At 41.7% G+C, this 17,992-nt stretch overlaps 1 protein-coding gene across 1 annotated transcript in view; it reads left to right on the top strand.

Annotated features, from left to right (window-relative positions):
• The first annotated feature begins 2,949 nt into the window (after positions 1-2,949).
• The window catches only part of PAICS (phosphoribosylaminoimidazole carboxylase and phosphoribosylaminoimidazolesuccinocarboxamide synthase), a 50,656-nt gene continuing 35,613 nt past the window's right edge, over positions 2,950-17,992 (top strand). The window contains exons 1-5 of the mRNA XM_066632909.1: positions 2,950-3,328; positions 8,394-8,831; positions 11,083-11,172; positions 11,986-12,090; positions 13,989-14,075. Coding sequence (XP_066489006.1) covers positions 2,950-3,328; positions 8,394-8,831; positions 11,083-11,172; positions 11,986-12,090; positions 13,989-14,075 — 1,099 coding nt within the window. The remainder of the gene's footprint in view (positions 3,329-8,393; positions 8,832-11,082; positions 11,173-11,985; positions 12,091-13,988; positions 14,076-17,992) is intronic.

Genomic DNA, 17,992 nt, shown 5'->3' with positions numbered 1-17,992 from the left:
GGAAGTGCCCGGAAGAGTGAGGAGGAAGGGGGCACCAAGGACATCCTGTGGCATCCAGTGAGTACAGTGTGGTGCCCTAGGGTGCCTCAGTGCACAGTTTGGGAACCACTGGGTTAGACAATATTTCCCTTCCTCAGCCTGTAATTGTACCCAGGTGAGACTTATGGTTGGCTTGAGGTTCACAACCTCTTCCCCTCACTACAGGACAAACTGAAGAAATAAACTGAAAGATTTCATATTCAGAACCTCCTGAGAGATGAGACTTGCTCTTCAAAGTGTTTACTAAGCAGGCTCAATAAGATTTTGAATATGTTGTCTTTTAATTTGGTTGTTAATCTCTCCCCCACACAACCACCACTACACCAGTGAGAGGAAGAGGAAGAACAAGCAGAGCATAAACCTGAGCCTAGTTCCCAATTTCTCCCAAGATATAACCCTGGGGACAAAATATTATCTGACAAGGAGAACAGCATTTAGTGTTTATATTTTATCATACCAACTAAGGCAATAATTTAACACAGTATTTCTCAAACTGTGGGTCATGACCCAATTTTTGGTGGTTTGCACAATGCTGTCTTGTCAAAGTTTCCAGGTTACTGAGTTTTCACTTTCTTATGTGTTTGGCAGTCTTTGGCCTGCTCTGGGCCTCGTTGCATTGTGGTCTCGCTTACAAAAACATGCTTATCAGCAAGAACAAGATGTGATGAGGCCTGGAATGGGCCAAACATCACTATGCAGATGCTCCAGTGGTGGGTTTTTCATGTAAAAAAAAAAAAAGTGAAAGCTCAGCAACGCCGATGTTTTGGGGGTGACACCAGGTCACTGCCAAACCTTCTGGGTTATCAAGCTCTGTGCTGAAGTGGGTCATGGACTGGAAAATTTGAGAACTTTAACATTTTTAGTTCCTACTTCAAGGATTCTATTAACATTTCAAAGAAATAGCATTTATATCCCAGTTGTATTAATTTAAACCTATGCTGTTGCACAGTACAATAATCTCTTTTCTCCTAGCTCTGTACAGAGCTTCAATATTTTACTGCAGATCAGCCTTGAGGCTCTTATCACATTCCCAAGAAAGTATGGGAGGATAAGCCCATCATTTCACCCTGCAGTGCAGTCAATGTTCAAGGCCACTTCCTGTCATTCATTGTCTGGATCCATTTCACTCCTCACTCTTTGTCCCATGAACCTGGCACATGCATTGTGCCTGATCCACTGCTTCCAAATACCACAATCCCATCTGTAACTGCTAAGGTATAAAATCTTCAAAAAGAGTATGTCCAAGGCTATTAAGAACTCAAGAAGCCTATGTATGTATCCTCCTCTTCTCTCTCCCATCTCCTTTGCACGGTCATATGTCCTGACAATGGGATGTCATGCTTCTGGAAACGAAATCGTGCCAGAGGAATAATTACAGAGATTTATTTATTTGAGAGATTTCTCCCCAGCCCTTGCACCCCACCCAGTAGAAGATATTCAAACAGTACAAGAGGGATGAAATCAACAAATAAAAACATAGTAATAAAAACATCAAAATCCTCTTCCTCACAGAGCAATTGCTGATTCTATGACCATAGTGGGGAGGACAGTCACATTTGTTTGCATCAAAACACCTTTTGGAACACCCAAATGAAGCAAATGGCAGCCATGCATGCTGCCCCATTCTTGCAGGAACAAACTTGTTTTTAAAAAGTATAAAACTTGGGCATTTCTTGCTAAACATTATAACAAAAATTCACAATAGTAAAATAGATTTTAAAAATTCCTTTAATAATGTTCTGGACTATACAGCTAACATTTATATGCATATTTCATATTTTATTTTTCTTACAACACCACCTATATTAGTTAAAAGCAGAAAGTTTTCTCCCAACCCTCCCTTCAGACAACAGGGCAACATTAATATATATAGGTTTTCTTTTTTACTACTTTTGTTACTAAACTACAATCATCAACATGAGAGTACCATTAACACTTTATACTTCAAAATACAAAATTAAAGCAGTGGTCTGTTGTGATTCATGAAGTACCTAAATATGTAAGCTCATATTTTCCTTATCCCCCAGTCCTAAGCATGTCCACTCAGAAGTAAATCTCACCAAATTCAATGGGACCAAATGGTAAATATGCCCTTCAAATAAATCCAGGAAATTCAGATTAAAGACTACAATCCTTTTCATGCTTACTTGGGAGTAACTCAGTGGGGCTTTCTTCAGAGTAGCCATTTTCAACCACTGTGCCATGGCACATTGGTGTGCCACGAATGGTCCTCAGGTATGCCACAAGAATTTGGGAGAGGATCATTTATTAGTAGGGTCATTGGGGGGTGTGAGCCTCCCATTGGCAGCACACTGTGGCTTGTCAATTGTCAAAAAACTGGTGGTGTGCCTTGACCATTCTAGTGCCTTGCCAGTGTGCTGTGAGATGAAAAAGGTTGAAAATTTCTGCTCAGAGTAAAGATGCTTAGGACTGCACTGTAAGGCAGTGACCCTAAGCCACCTGAATACAAGTTTCTGTGGAAATTTGCTAGTAAGGGTGCATAGGACCAGGGTGCAAATCCACTGCAATTCAGGCTGAGCATTGCATTAATTTTGAGCTTTTATGTTCATTATAAAACAGTGGATTGTATTTAAAGAACATTGCATAACAGGAGTCAAATAATGTATTTTTGTACACTTGTTTAATTCCTATCTCGCAGAAGGCAGCTTATTCTGGATGCCAATTATTAACATACTTCACAATCATTTGTGCCTGAGCTGCTTTATTTTCCTGCCTCTAATACGGAACCTGCTTATTTGGCAGTTTCTCAAGTTACTCCCCTTAGGCAGCTTGAGCCAGTAAAACTAGATTCTTTCATCTCTGTGGAGCTTACTGACAACCAGCCGTCTGGTTTCCTAGGAAACAGAATCTTGGCTAGAAATAGTGAATCATTTCCAGGTCACTTTCAACATGGAGAGTGGAGCAGGAAGGCATTGGACTGAGGAGGAGGTTAAAGCCTTGCTAAGCGTCTGGTCAGAAAAAAACATCAGAAAGCAACTCCATGGAACACTAAGGAATAAAGGAATATTTATTTACATTGCTAAAAGGCTACAGGAGTTGGGGATCTGCAGAGACTGGAAACAATGTCGTGCAAAGTATAAAAACCTGAAATATGAATATAGAACAGTCAAATATGCCCACAACTCTGGAGATGCTACAAAGACCATGAAGTTCTTCCATGAACTGGATGCCATATTGCAACATGAACCTGTCACACAGTTAACAGAAGAAGAAAACGGCAGGTGTTCAGCAAATGAGATCATAAATGCCACCAGAGAGAACAATGAAGGTAAAAAAAGCTCTATTTCCTTATTATCTTTGCCTAAAAGACACTGAGGCTGCTAGCACTCAAGCCCACACAATGCACCACAGACGGTACACAGCTGGTAGAACAAACTGACTTAATGCAGTGGGGGGGGGGGAGGAGAAGAGGGTGGTTTTGCTCACCACTGTTTGTATGGATACATAAACCTGCCGAACTTAAACTAGCTGCTGGAACTAGATTCATGAGACCTTATTCTTGTAAAGGGAAAAAAACAACCTACTCCATCAGGGCCCTACAAACTTATATAGCTCTTTAGTAGCCATTTATCTGGGATGCTTAGTATAGCATTTTTGCAACTGACCAGCTCAGGAAGAAACAAACAATTGTGTAACAAGTAATATATTGCAATATGATTTCAGTCAGTCTGCATGACAAATTTATGATTTGAAAACAGACAAGCATAAAAATCATACATTAGAAATAGTAGGGAAAAAACATTAGGATCTCCCCCCCCCATGAAGATTTACTAACTGCTAAGAGACTAAACACATTGGGTACAATGTGGTTCTAAGTCATGTGCATGTCAAGTAGCACATAAAAGCCAGCTTAAAGAGCAATCTCTACTCAGAAGTAAAGCCAAACAAGTTTAGCAAGACTTTCTTCCAAGTAATTATAAATGAGATTGCATCCTCAGTATTCTACAACCTGAAATCTTGTATGATGACATGATAAAATGTATTTTGCATCAGAAAACAAAATTTAGAAAGGTCAAATACTAAAAGATCAACCAGAGGAAAATACAAGGATATTCTTTAGTATGAAATAAAACAATTGGTACATTATTATTCCCCAAACTCAACACTGCATAATAGTGGAATGGGTTTTCCTTTTAGAACATTTAAATTGCTGCCTTATTTTATTTTCTGAAGGGTCGCTTAGTCAAATGCCCGACTGTAGCAATGGTCAGAAATGGCATGTAATCCCCTGTGGTGCACACAGTATTTATCTTAAATGAAAATTCCAAGGTCATTACCTGGGTTTTAAAAAATAAAGTCTAGATAGCTTTGCATTTTGTGGAGAGGTAAAGTTACCCTTCCACCCACCCACCCACCCACAAAAGCCAACATTTCTTTAAGAAGCAGAAAAACAAAGAGAAAGAAGTTCAAAAATAGCCACTGTCTCACAGAGATAATATCTGATTTTTGTTCCATCTTGAAGTGTAGCAACATCTGATTCTCCTTTCACATATTTTATTCACATCCCAACTGGTATGCAAAGTATTATTTTCAGGTATTCATGAGGAAAACACAGACCTTGTTTCTTCCTCTACTGTTAGGGGATTGTTACTGTGGATCATATTAACAGACATTAAAAGGGAAACAAATAGAACGTAAGTGAACTACACTTCCCATTTCCCTTTTGCATTTTTAATAAAGAACAATCATCCTTCCAAGGATCTCAAGGTTGCATGTGTGGTCCCATCCCCACTTTTCCCTCACAACAACCCTGTGAGGTAGGACTGATTTAAGGTGACCCAATAAACTGAGTAGAGATATGAACCCATGTCTCCCAAGTAAGGTCTGACTCTAGTCATTATATCATACAGTACTAGCTTTTCAAAAGTCTGCCATTAATTGTTCTTCACAGCTTGTGCTGCATTTTAGGGTTACTTCGTTTCCTTTGCATTACTTGCATTTGCTACAAGAGGTCTATCTCATGCACACACTAATGCATGAAGTGGTTTTATTCTGCTGCACTTTTGCCTGCAGATTGTCACATATAACTATTTCATGTTAAACTAATATAAATTTTGTCACTGCTAACTAAAGTTGCAGTCTTCAACCCACTAAATAACCTGATGCTTCAGTATTACTAGATACATTTGGGAGTTAAACCACTTGGACTGAAGCCTGGCTAATCTGCAAAAAACACATATTGGAATTGAACATGGCAAATAAAACAACCTTAACTTCAGTTTTAATTTATTGTAATGCAAAACATATTGTGAGAGAAGCAAATCTGAGGTTTCGTCCAAAGTCCAATCTCTCCAGAGTGCATGTTGTTTAAAACAACAGTAATAGAGGCCCAGCAGAAGTGTATACCACAAAGGAAGAAGGGCTCAACTAAGTCTAGGAGGGTGCCTGCATGGCAAACAAGCCAAGTTAGAGAGGCTGTAAAGGACAAGGAAGCTTCCTTCTGTAAATGGAAATCTTGCCCTAATGAGGAGAATAAAAAGGAACATAAATTGTGGCAAAAGAAATGCAAGAAGGTGATACAGGAGGCCAAGAAAGACTATGAGAAATACATGGCCAGCAACATTAAGGGGAATAATAAAAGCTTCTTCAAATATGTTAGAAGCAGGAAACCCGCCAGAGAAGCTGTTGGCCCTCTGGATGGTGAGGGAGGGAAAGGGGAGATAAAAGGAGACTTAGAGATGGCAGAGAATTTAGTTCTTTGCATCTGTACTCATGGCAGAAGACCTCAGGCAGATACCGCTGCCTGAACAGCCCCTCCTGACCAAGGAATTAAGTTGAATAGAGGTTGAAAGAGAAGATGTTTCAGACCTAATTGATAAATTAAAGATCAATAAGTCACTGGGCCCTGATGGCATCCACCCAAGAGTTATTAAGGAATTGAAGAATGAAGTTGCTGATCTCTTGACTAAAATATGCAACTTGTCCCTCAACTTGCCCCAAATATGCAACTTGTCCCTCAAAACAGCCACCTCCTATGCAGGTGCAGGAGGTATGTGCAACCTCCTGATTTTAGAAATGGTCTATAAGAATGCCAGATGCAAGGCAGGGCACCAGGGTGCAGGTCTCTTGTTATCTGGTGTGCTACCTGGGGCATTTGGTGGGCCGCTGTGAGATACAGGAAGCTGGACTAGATGGGCCTATGGCCTGATCCAGTGGGGCTGTTCTTATGTTCTTAAGTCATCAAAAGCTTGGTTTCTGTAATAACTGAAGAACTGATAAAGTACAGGAGAGTCAGCACTGACTGGCAACATGGCACCTGTATGCCAACTTTCTCCTAAGTAGCTCAGCCAGAGGTAAGGGAAACATTTCCCCTCACCTCTGGGTAAGGGCTGCTGGCCCCAATGGGCCTCCTCAGACTTGCACCATCTCTTGAGGTGGCACAAGTCTGAGGAGAGCTGAGCAGCTTGAAGCCACTCCTCTCACTCCCAGCCCCACCTCCCACTCCCTGCCCGCCTCTGGGGCTGCCCACCACTCGCCCTCCCTCCACCCAGGAACGCCTCCCTCTCTCCTCCTCTCCGCCTCCCCCAAGCCTACCTTTCGTCCTTGTGTTGGCTCATCCAAGGCAACGCAAGGAGCTGGGAGAAAGCCAGCACGGAGGCTTCTGTCAGCCTCCGCAGACTGATGCTTCTGAGAGTGCCGGCCTGGCTTCCACCCGAGGAGGCGCAAACGCCGTTAGGATTGCGCCCTTAGTCACTCTTGTGGTTTCAACACGAGTTTTGCATTGGGCATCGCAGTGGATTTGTACTGTATATTTCAAAATGCTCTGTGCCTTTACATACAAAAATGTATTGCTTTTTCCTTGCAGGTGAAGTTTCAGTTACATTGGAAGAGGAAGAAGATGCTCCTGCAAATCCATTACTTTTCATTTCCCACTGCAGGCCCATTCAACTAGGTAATGACGGATGGCATGCGAGAAGAAGGAAATGGGTTGTTTTCTCTCATGCTATTTCTGAAATACTAGACTATTGCTTTGTAAATAAGAAAACAAATATAATGGAGATGTTATACTGTATAGTATGTAGCTAGTATGTGGGCTTGCTTTCTTGCTGCCTGTTTCTGTAGCGCTGGCTTTAGCTTCTGGGTAAAATACATTTTTACCTTATGCGCTTCATGGAGCAATGCATGTCTTGATTGAAATAAAAACCGAGCATTTGTATTGAAGGCAAAAACAGAGCATTCTGAACTAAAATCAAGGTTCAATGGATGGGCTTGCCTTTAAGGCTATGGCAAACGTATTCTCCTTTCATTGGGCAATATCCAGAAGGGCCCATGTGTGAACACAAAGCACTTCCACAGAGGGACAACCAATTTTTCTTCAGGCAACAGTCCCTCATGTCTCATGGGATTGCAGCTCTGGAGCTCCCCTAAAAAAGCTATAAAGGTCTGCAAAGGAGGGCAGTCTGCAAAGGAGGGCGGCTTTTTCAGGGGACTGCCACCAAAATCCTCCCTGCACGCAGGGAGGATTTCAGATACCAATTCCTGAGCCATTATATTTGAAACAATGCATCTTACTAGTCAACAGAAATGTTGACTATGTCAAATGGGCTGGAGATAATGGCATAATCTGCTCAAGCTCTGTGATTTTATTAGAAGTTAGCTGATGAGCTTGTGATGAAGCCACAGGAGAGCAGCAATTATATTCCTTCAATAATGTAACAATATATCCTCTTTCATTCTTTTCTGAGAAATGAAATTCTACTAACAGCTGCCCCTTTATCCCCATGTACAATCCTAGATCCCACATACACCTACTTTGTGCAGTTATATTTAATTAACACGTAGAGTAGCTACATATTTTACAAAATAACATGGAATTAAGGTGTAAAAGGAAGTGTTGAAGGATTTTGTGAATTCTATTTATTTTGTATAGCCAGGTATTATGTAGGATGACTACTGAATGTATGAGTTAGAAGAGTTAGGACACTAACAGACAACACTTGTTAATATTTCTATTCATTATTTGAAGGTATTGTAACAACCTTGCAAAGAAAGATGGGTTCTCTTTTCTGTGTGTGGAATCATCCACTGTAATCAAGTCAAAGGATTGGTTCCTTCTCACTTACTGAAGCTGTAAATCCTCATCTCTGTTATAAATATTTTTCTTTTAATATTCTTTCCCTACAATACTGACCAATCATGGGAGATTTTAAAACCACCTTAGTCAATCTGTCTTACCTTGAGTTTATTTCTAGCTTTGCCTGAATGTTCTCAGGCAGAAAAGAAAAAGTTAACTAAAAACCTCTCTCTCTTACTATTTCTACCTGATCCTGACCCCACCCCACCCAATGCAGGTAATACATATCTGTGTCTCTCCCCTGTTCTACCTGATGCAGGTAACCCAACAGCAATACTAGACACTTCCAAAAATCTGCCTTTCATTCCATCCGTAGCAAATGAAGGAGGAAAGCACTGGACTGTTAATGAAGTTAGAGCTCTAATAAGAGTATGGTCAGACAAAAGCATCCAGCAACAACTTGAAGGAACAGTGAGAAACAAAAGAATATTTGAACATGTTGCCGCTAGACTCCAAAAATTTGGAATTGACAGGGACTGGAAGCAATGCAGGACAAAATACAAAAATCTTAAACATGAGTACAAGAGCGTTAAAAATGCCCAATATTCAGGCAATACAAGTAAAAGTATGAAGTTTTTTAGAGAACTGGATGCTATTCTTGGACACAGCCATGGAGATAAGACAAACAGAACAGATAATGATGATGGTGAGAAGCCTGGAGAATGGACAGAGACTAAAACAGAGAACAATTACAGAGGTAAGAGTTCTAGCTATCAAAATTACTTTCAATGTGTGAGTTTTACAGCACAATTAGATATATGTTAATATTAGATATAAGTGATTAGCTGCCACAAAGCTCAAATCATAAGCATGATGTCATTTGATAAAGTTGTTCAAAGTTGGTTAAATTAATCTACATATAAAAATACTAAAGAGTTAACAAAGAATTACAGAAACAAGATGAGTGCAGAACATAAGAGGAGCTATGGAGAATCACAAGGTCTGACCTCTACTATATATCTTTCCAGGAAGAATATATGAATAAAACTACAAATCTTGACTGACATCCAAAGAATCCTTGACTTCATTTTGTACAGTGGATCTTTATGCTGTATCAAGCTGCTTGTCAAACTTTTCTCAAAGTTTGAAAAGTGGTTTGTTATATGGCATGGAGTTCTGCCACTCAAAAGAGCCAAGCAGCTCTTTGGATTCAAATCTTTGTCTTTTGAGGAGGCAGACAATGCCAAGTGCCACAAGACAGTGATAGCGTTGCAGCTTCTGGGAAAGGACTGTGACTCACTGGAAGAGCATGTGCTAGGTGGGTTCAATCCCCAGCATCTTCAGGTAGGGCAGACAAAAATTCCTGTATAAAACTCTGGAGAGCCATTGCCAGTACGCATTCCCAACACCAACCTAGATGGAACAGTGGTTTGATTCATTAACCCATTTCTGCCTGGCCCCCAGGTGTACATTTGGTCACATATATTTGTGCACATTTGTACACATATATGCAACATTGGGTAGAAATGGCTTAAATCAAGTGTCTGATTCAGTACAAGGCAGCTTTATAACAGCCAGGTCACAATAAGGCTGAGAACTCTGCATTTTGTGACAAGGGCATGAATCTTTATATGCATGAAACTTATTTCTGAGAATATCACAATGCCCCATCTTCATCTGAACTTCTTAGGGTAGTAGACCAATGGTTCTCACACATTTAGCACTGGGACCCACTTTTTAGAATGAGAATCTGTCGGGACCCAACAGAAGCAATGTCATGACCGGAAGTAACATCATCAAGCAGGAATATTTTTAACAATCCTAAACTGCAATCATACCCACACTTACCTAGGAATAAGTCCCATTTACTATATTATTAAAAGAATATACATAGTAGTTTGTCAAAAGTACAGATCTGTAACATTTCCCCAAATGCAGTCACGTACCATGGTAGTGTCATGTCTAATATATTAAAAATATACTAGACCCAAACTGGGTCTCCCCAGTTTGGAGACCCCTGAATTAAGCCATCAAGAATAAAACCTAGTTTTTCAGAGTAATTTGGAAAATACAGTTAAATACAGAATATAGTTAATACATTATCATTGCTGACTCTGTATAAGTTTGGGAAACTCCCTTTTTAAAAATCATCACCTAGATCATTTTATCTTTTAGGGCAGGATTTCTCAACCTTTTTTTTGCTGACGGCCTCATATTGAGCCTCATTCACCTCTGTGCCCCCCCCCCCCCGTGTATGTTAGTTGGAAAAAAGATACGTTACCATCTGCCCTGTTTATTCTAACAATTGGTTTGATCCCTGTGGCTGATGGAAACTTGTAGGTTTTTCAATATCAAGACAGTTATGAGCTTTTAATAGTAGGTGAACCACTCAACTAAAGCCAGATTCAGCAAGATAAGTGGGAAATGTATTAAATACAACTTTGCTTTCTCCCAGAGCAGGGCAAACATGCAAATCATACCTTGCATTGAGAGAAAAGAGTAATCAAAAGCACATGGAGTGCTCCAGACTGGAGGCAGGTTAGCAACTAATGAATAATTTGAATGTCACTTGAATGTGCCTTAGATGCCAGGTTTTGCCACCTCAAAACATTTTACAACATTATGGCTTGCTTTTCCATGCATATAAAACTTCATTTATAACAGGCCACCTTTTTCATTGAGATATGTACTGTAAATGGAAACTATAGTCATTTTTAATATTTATGCATAAAATTAATACAGAGAACAAGATTTGAGGATTAAGATGAATTCATCAGACACCTGGTTTGGGTGGACCCCTCAGAAACTTACTATTGCCTTCTAATATTCTGATTTTTTTCCCCATGTAGCTCCCTAGAAGTATGATGTGCCCTCCTAGGGGGTTTTCTGGGCTTATCTATTTCATGACTACAAGTTTTAAAGTACTAATTTCTTAGAAGTATTGCAATAGGATTTTCTATTAATAATTTTACAAACTGTGAAATCATAATCTGTAATGTTTTACCCAGAATTGCATGGAGATGCCGGTGAAGAGGACTCAATCAGCAATACATCAGGAGATTTGGGTCTCCCAGACACAAGGAAAATGGCAGATACAGGTAAATGCTGGGACACTATAGGCCAGGGGTGCTCACACATTTTTGGCTCGAGAGCTACTTTGAAACCCAGCAAGGCCCCGAGATCTACCAGAGTTTTTTTTACAATGTTCACGCCATCATAACATATAGCATTTATGTGTACAATGTATGTTGGTGTACCTTGAGCCCCACTGAGTATAACAGGACTTACTCCTGACTAGACATGCCTAGGATTAGGCTGTGAGGCTGCAATCCTAGCCACACTTACCTGGGAGTAAGCCCCATTGAGTACAATGGGCCTTACTCCCGGCGTTTCCTCCCAGAGGCACCTGAAGGGGGGGGGGTCGGCACTCCGGGATCTACTCATTTTGCCTCGCGATCTACCGGTAGATCGCGATCCACCTATTGAGCACCCCTGCTGTAGGCAATCTATGACCCATAGGCCAGATGTGGGCTGCCACCATAAATAAAACAGTCCGTAATCCCAAAAAGATGTATCCATCTGGTCCTAAAAAGAATTCAAGTTTGTAATTCTATCTCTGTAAGGTTTACTGTTTAAGCAAAGGGCAGAAGCTTCCTTTGGGCATCGTTCTCTGCCTGGGGATGCACAGCTACACGCTATGCCCATCTTTTTCTTCTTAGCTCTATGGCCTAATTGGGAGGTTCGCGCTTGCTTATTGAATGTGCAGCATTCTTACTATTGATGGATCCAGTGCCTAGCCCCTGTGAGAAAGGACGTTGCCAACCCCTGCTGTACATGAATTACCTGAGGAAAAAAATAACTTTGCAGTATGACTTTTTAATTTTGAGAATTATCTATTTTGATATTTCTAGTGGCCCACAGCACATTAGGAAGAGATAACTACATAAACAGTCATTTGGATGAGTCCGTTACCACCCTCTTGAAGGAAGATATAAAAGAAGAAGATACTGATTTGGGTAGGTAGTGTGCAATTTTAACTCATTATTGTTATTTATTAGATGATGGCAGTGGTTCCCAAACTTTTTTGATTGGCGGCTCCCTTGGCTTACTGGGCCATTTGCCATGGCTCCGCATTAGGGCTACAACCCCATAATTTGTTGTAGAGAGTGGTGGGTTTTTTGTGAGGATTCTGTGGATTCCTGGGAGCCTCACAGTTTGGGAATCACTGGATTATGGGATATATGCAGAATATTAGATGACAATGTAAGGCTGCATACAAGGCATGAAGACAAATAACAACAGCATTCTACTACCTCATCTTTACTTTCAGTTAGTCAGGGATTGGCATATATACTGTACTAGAACTCAACTTGCTTTAAGTGAAATACACCTCCCTGGATGATGATCAAACTTGCAGTTTTTCTGCACTTCTCAAGCACGTGTGCACTACTCCACAGTGTTCCCTCCCATAACTTTTCTACCTTGCTCAGTTTGTGCATGCCCCACTCTTGCTGTCCCTCACCCCACCCCCATTTGTTCTTGTGCTAAGAGCAGAGACATAAACTTTGAAGTCACGAGGAAAAAAAGTCTTTCTTAAAACAGCCTCATGGAACGAGTTAGCCAGCAGAGGGTGCCAGATTACTGTACTATACTAATTGCTGAAAACCTATAAATTCTTATGGATTGCATAAAACCAGAACAAAACTGTAATACATATCTGAGCTAGTTGTTTGCTCTGTGTGAAAGCCCTGCAACTGATTACAGCAAAACTTTGTTTAGATTTCTTACCTATTTACTGACGGTATGGATGCTTCTTTCAGTGCTGAAATCTCAACTATGTCTTCTAACCACATAGTGGTTCTCAAACTTTTAGCACTGGGACCCACTTTTTAGAATGAGAATCTGTCAGGGCCCACTGGAAGTGATGTCATGACTGGAAGTGACATAATCTATTAGGAAATTTTTAACAATCCTAGGCTGCAATTCTGCCCACACTTACCCACACTTACCCATTTACTATCATTGTTAAAAGTATATACATAGTAGTCTGTTAACAGTACAGATCTGTAACATTTCCTCAAATGCAGTAATATACTATGCATCAAGTCTAATAGGTATATTAAAAATAAAATACTGAAATGAATGGGGACCCACCTAAAATTGTTTGTGACCCACAGTTTGAGAAACACTGCACAACATTCAGCAATAATTGATTAAAGTGAACAAATCTTCACCAATTTTGAATCAAGTTTTTATTCAAGTGTTGCAGCTACCGATTAGATTTTCTTGCTCAATATTTGCCAGCAGCATTATCTAGAAGTCCCAGAACATGGTTTGGAGGCAGGAATTGCAGTCACTGACCCTGTGCACAACCTTGGACATTTACCCCTTCGTTGGGTCAGCTGTAATTGAGCTGTAATTGAGGATGTGATCAGTCACATCCTATCACCAAACAGCCAGAAACCAATTAAATTAAAGGTCAGCACTCCTCCCCTTCACAAAGGTGAAATACAAAGAAGAGGGCAAACTAAGTGGAATAACTAAGATTACTCTGCTAAAACATTTCTTCAGTCAACTTGCTTCTTAATCTGTAAAGCATACCAGCAAAAAATTTAGAAGGCAGGCTTCTTAGTATAGGAGAGATAATGTCTGCTTTGCATTGTTCATTGCTGACCCAAAACTTTCTGCAGTTAGTAAAACTGGGAATTCCCCAATGCAGAAGACAGCACACTACACAGAACCCTGTATTTGCTTTTACAGCAATTTGATAGAGTTCTAAAATTTTGATTGCAAAGAGTCAACATCTTTATTCCAGGTCAGTGAGTTTTCATTTTGCAGAAACTGAGATAACTTGGATAGATTAAAGATATTGGACTTAGGATAAAATTTAAAAGTCTACTATGAATTTACACAGAAATCCCTGAAGATGAAGAAGATTCCATTAATACTACTCCAGGAGGAATAGAGCTCACACACATAAAGAGAGAGCCAATTGACATAGGTAAGTCAGCCATTCACCATCTGAAGTTGAAAACCATTTCATGCTCACCTTAGTATAGAGCTTGTACTTGTACAAGGTATATGGCTCACTTTAAGACAGAAGAGTCCCCTTTTTCTTTTAGCTCAGCCTGCACAATGAATAGACAAGACCCCTCCAAATAGCCATGTGTACTGACATATCAAGATTTATATCATTCAAGGGGAAATTTTTCAGAAAAACTCATATCAGACTTCAGCCCTAAAGAAATTTACAGTTTCACTGACCTTGAGTATAAAAACTTACAGCCCAATCCTGAGCTGCCTGGGGCGCCCAGCTTTGGCGGCACCGAAAACTGCTGCCACCGCATGCTGTGCACCTTGGGCTGCTGTGGGCAGCACCGCGGGAGAAGGGGACTTTTGTCCCCTTCTCCAGGGTAAGGGAAGTAGCCCTGCAATGGGGCTACTCGTGTAGAGCACCGAGTCCTATACGAACAGACAGGATCCAGTGAAGCGGAGCTCCAACGGACCCGCCTCTCTGCCTCCCTGCTCCCTCTCCCTGGCACGCCTCCCACCCACCCTTTCCATGCCTCCCTGTCACGCCTCCCCCCACCCTCTCGCCGCCCTCCATCTGCCTCCCCCCTCCCTGGAATGCCTCCTCCCTGCCCCCCTCCCTATCCCCGCTTACCATGCTGCGGCTCAGCGGTTCTTGAGACCACCAAGCAGCGGAGGACAGGAGCCTGCCCAGTGCTAGCCCAGCGCTAGCCAGTGCTGGGTTAGTATGGGTGCTGGCCTGGCAGTAAGCCTCGCAGACGTGCCTTATGGCACGGAAAGCCGGAGCGCCGAGCTCCGGATTGGGCTCTTAATGGGCTACAGTCAAGAGGCCCGCTGAGCTCTCATGTCAATTACTGCTTCTAGGAACAACCTTCTATCAAAGCAAAGAGTTGAAACAGATGTTAGGATAAAGAAAAAATGTTTAAGCATTTCTCCTTTTCATGGCATTGTACCAACTCTAAGAAGAAAATACTGAACTCAGTGTAGATTTGAATCCATAGATGGGGAACAACTTCTGTGAAAATTCAAAGCCATAACAACATCACATGAATGCAATGAGATAGTCTCATGCAGAAAGATACTACAAGCAACAAACTGAATCATATGAATACTACAATGGATTCCCTTACTGTAAACTGCCCGCTCTGTTCTTGGCATGTAAAATGAATTTGATGGCAATAATTGCATTAAGTCAGCAGCTTACAAATTCCATTTGCCCGAAAAGGACCTGAGCAAACAAGAACAATGCTAAAAACACTGTGTGTTTCAGAGCAAGTTAAGTGATACTTCAGTCTCAGCTCTGTTATCAAATGGCTTTTAATAATAATAATAATAATAATAACTTTATTTTTATCCCGCCTTTCTCCCCGAAGGGACTCAAGGCGGCTTACAACAGATTAAAAACATAATTTAAAGCAAATAAAAACATATTAACACATATCATAAAAAACAGCAGTCAGAATAAAAATAGGTAAAAAGAGCATAGAGCAGCAGCAAGTCATAAAAGAATCAGGCCTGTACAAAATATTAAAAGATGTTAAAAAGATGTTAAAAAGGCTGAGAACTCAGAAGGCTTGTTTAAACAGAAGGGTCTTCAGGCCTTGCCGAAAGGTCTCAAGAGAGGGAGCCATTCTTAAGTCAAGGGGAAGGGAGTTCCATAGCATTGGTGCCACTACTGAGAAGGCCCTATTTCTTGCCGCCGCCCCACGTACCTCCCTAGGCGGTGGCACTTGTAAAAAGGCCTTCTCTGATGACCTAAGAGGACGAGCCGGATTGTACGGGAGTAGGCGATCTCTAAGATACCCTGGCCCAGAGCAGTATAGGGCTTTAAAGGTCAAAACCAGCACCCTGAATTGGGCCCAGAAACGAATGGGCAGCCAATGCAACTGCTGGAGAAGCGGACTGACAGAGTCGAACTGCCTACCTGCAGTAACCACACAGGCCGCCGCATTCTGCACTAGTTGCAGTTTCCGAACCGTCTTCAAGGGCAGCCCCACACAGAGTGCGTTACAGTAATCTAACCTCGATGTCACCGAGGCATGGATCACCGTGGCCAGGTCTGCACGATCCAAGTATGGCCGCAGCTGGCACACCATTGTTTTAATAACAATCTGTCCCAAGGAAAAGAAAGGGGGAGTTCCCAATCCTGTATTTTCCTCTTAGTGCTCCGGCAAGAACTGGGAAACATTAGCAGGGGAGAATCAGCAGGTTGGAGGGGATGCTTTTCCACTGCCCACTGTTTCTCCTCTGGGCAGTTTTCACATTTTGTTCACCTGTCAGCTTCTAACTAGGAAGAAAGTCTGGTAGGTGGAAGCACCTGTACCCATCTCCTGTTTATCTTCTCCCAAGTGCCCACTGAGCCCTTTCTTTCCTACTATTTTTGAAAATGCAGTTGGACTCAAGTAATTGCCAATACAATACCTAGCTTGGTCGTGAATTAGACTGGTCCCAAGGGGCAGTCTAAAGACACGATGCAACTGCTGTGCTAAAGCTAAGCAGTGCCTGAATGGGAGAACCAGCACTGGGTGTCAGTGCCTGGGTGGGATACTGTCTAAAAAGCCTGCAAATGCTGCTTTGCTTCTTCATCACAGAAGAAAGGTGTGGTGCCAAGACAACAAAACATAACAAAACTTTGTGCTATTTCAACTGTAATCCATGAACATTTGCAGACTTCATCTTCTGTAAGGTACAGGAGTCTGTTGTGACCTCTGGAGCTTACAGGTCTCACCACAGACAAGAGCCCCAAGTCCTGCTTTCCATGTTATAAACAGGGATCTGGTCCACACAGACTACCCAGAAATGGAAATAAGATGGTGGAAATGATGGCACATCACACTGCAGGTAGATAATCACATTTTTTGAAGGCTTTCATATAAGAACATAAGAACAGCCCCACTGGATCAGGCCATAGGCCCATCTAGTCCAGCTTCCTGTATCTCACAGCGGCCCACCAAATGCCCCAGGGAGCACACCAGATAACAAGAGACCTCATCCTGGTGCCCTCCCTTGCATTGGCATTCTGACATAGCCCATTTCTAAAATCAGGAGGTTGCACATACACATCATGGCTTGTACCCCATAATGGATTTTTCCTCCAGAAACTTGTCCAATCCCCTTTTAAAGGCATCTAGGCTAGACGCCAGCACCACATCCTGTGGCAAGGAGTTCCACAGACCAACCACACGCTGAGTAAAGAAATATTTTCTTTTGTCTGTCCTAACCCGCCCAACACTCAATTTTAGTGGATGTCCCCTGGTTCTGGTATTATGTGAGAGTGTAAAGAGCATCTCCCTATCCACTCTGTCCATCCCCTGCATAATTTTGTATGTCTCAATCATGTCCCCCCTCAGGCGTCTCTTTTCTAGGCTGAAGAGGCCCAAACATTGTAGCCTTTCCTCGTAAGGAAGGTGCCCCAGCCCAGTAATCATCTTAGTCACTCTCTTTTGCACCTTTTCAATTTCCACTATGTCTTTTTTGAGATGCGGCGACCAGAACTGGACACAAGACTCCAGGTGTGGCCTTACCATAGATTTGTACAACGGCATTATAATACTAGCAGTTTTATTCTCAATACCCTTCCTAATGATCCCAAGCGTAGAATTGGCCTTCTTCACTGCCGCCACACATTGGGTAGACACTTTCATCAACCTGTCCACCACCACCCCAAGATCTCTCTCCTGATCTGTCACAGACAGCTCAGAACCCATCAGCCTATATCTAAAGTTTTGATTTTTTTGCCCCAATGTGCATGACTTTACACTTACTGACATTGAAGTGCATCTGCCATTTTGCTGCCCATTCTGCCAGTCTGGAGAAATCCTTCTGGAGCTCCTCACAATCACTTCTGGTCTTCACCACTCGGAAAAGTTTGGTTTAGCCACCACCCCC

Source organism: Tiliqua scincoides, chromosome 6 (assembly GCF_035046505.1).
Source record: "Tiliqua scincoides isolate rTilSci1 chromosome 6, rTilSci1.hap2, whole genome shotgun sequence".
Classification (NCBI taxonomy): domain Eukaryota; kingdom Metazoa; phylum Chordata; class Lepidosauria; order Squamata; family Scincidae; genus Tiliqua; species Tiliqua scincoides.
Note: the sequence above shows the minus strand (reverse complement) of the source record. Positions and strands in the feature narration are given on the sequence as shown.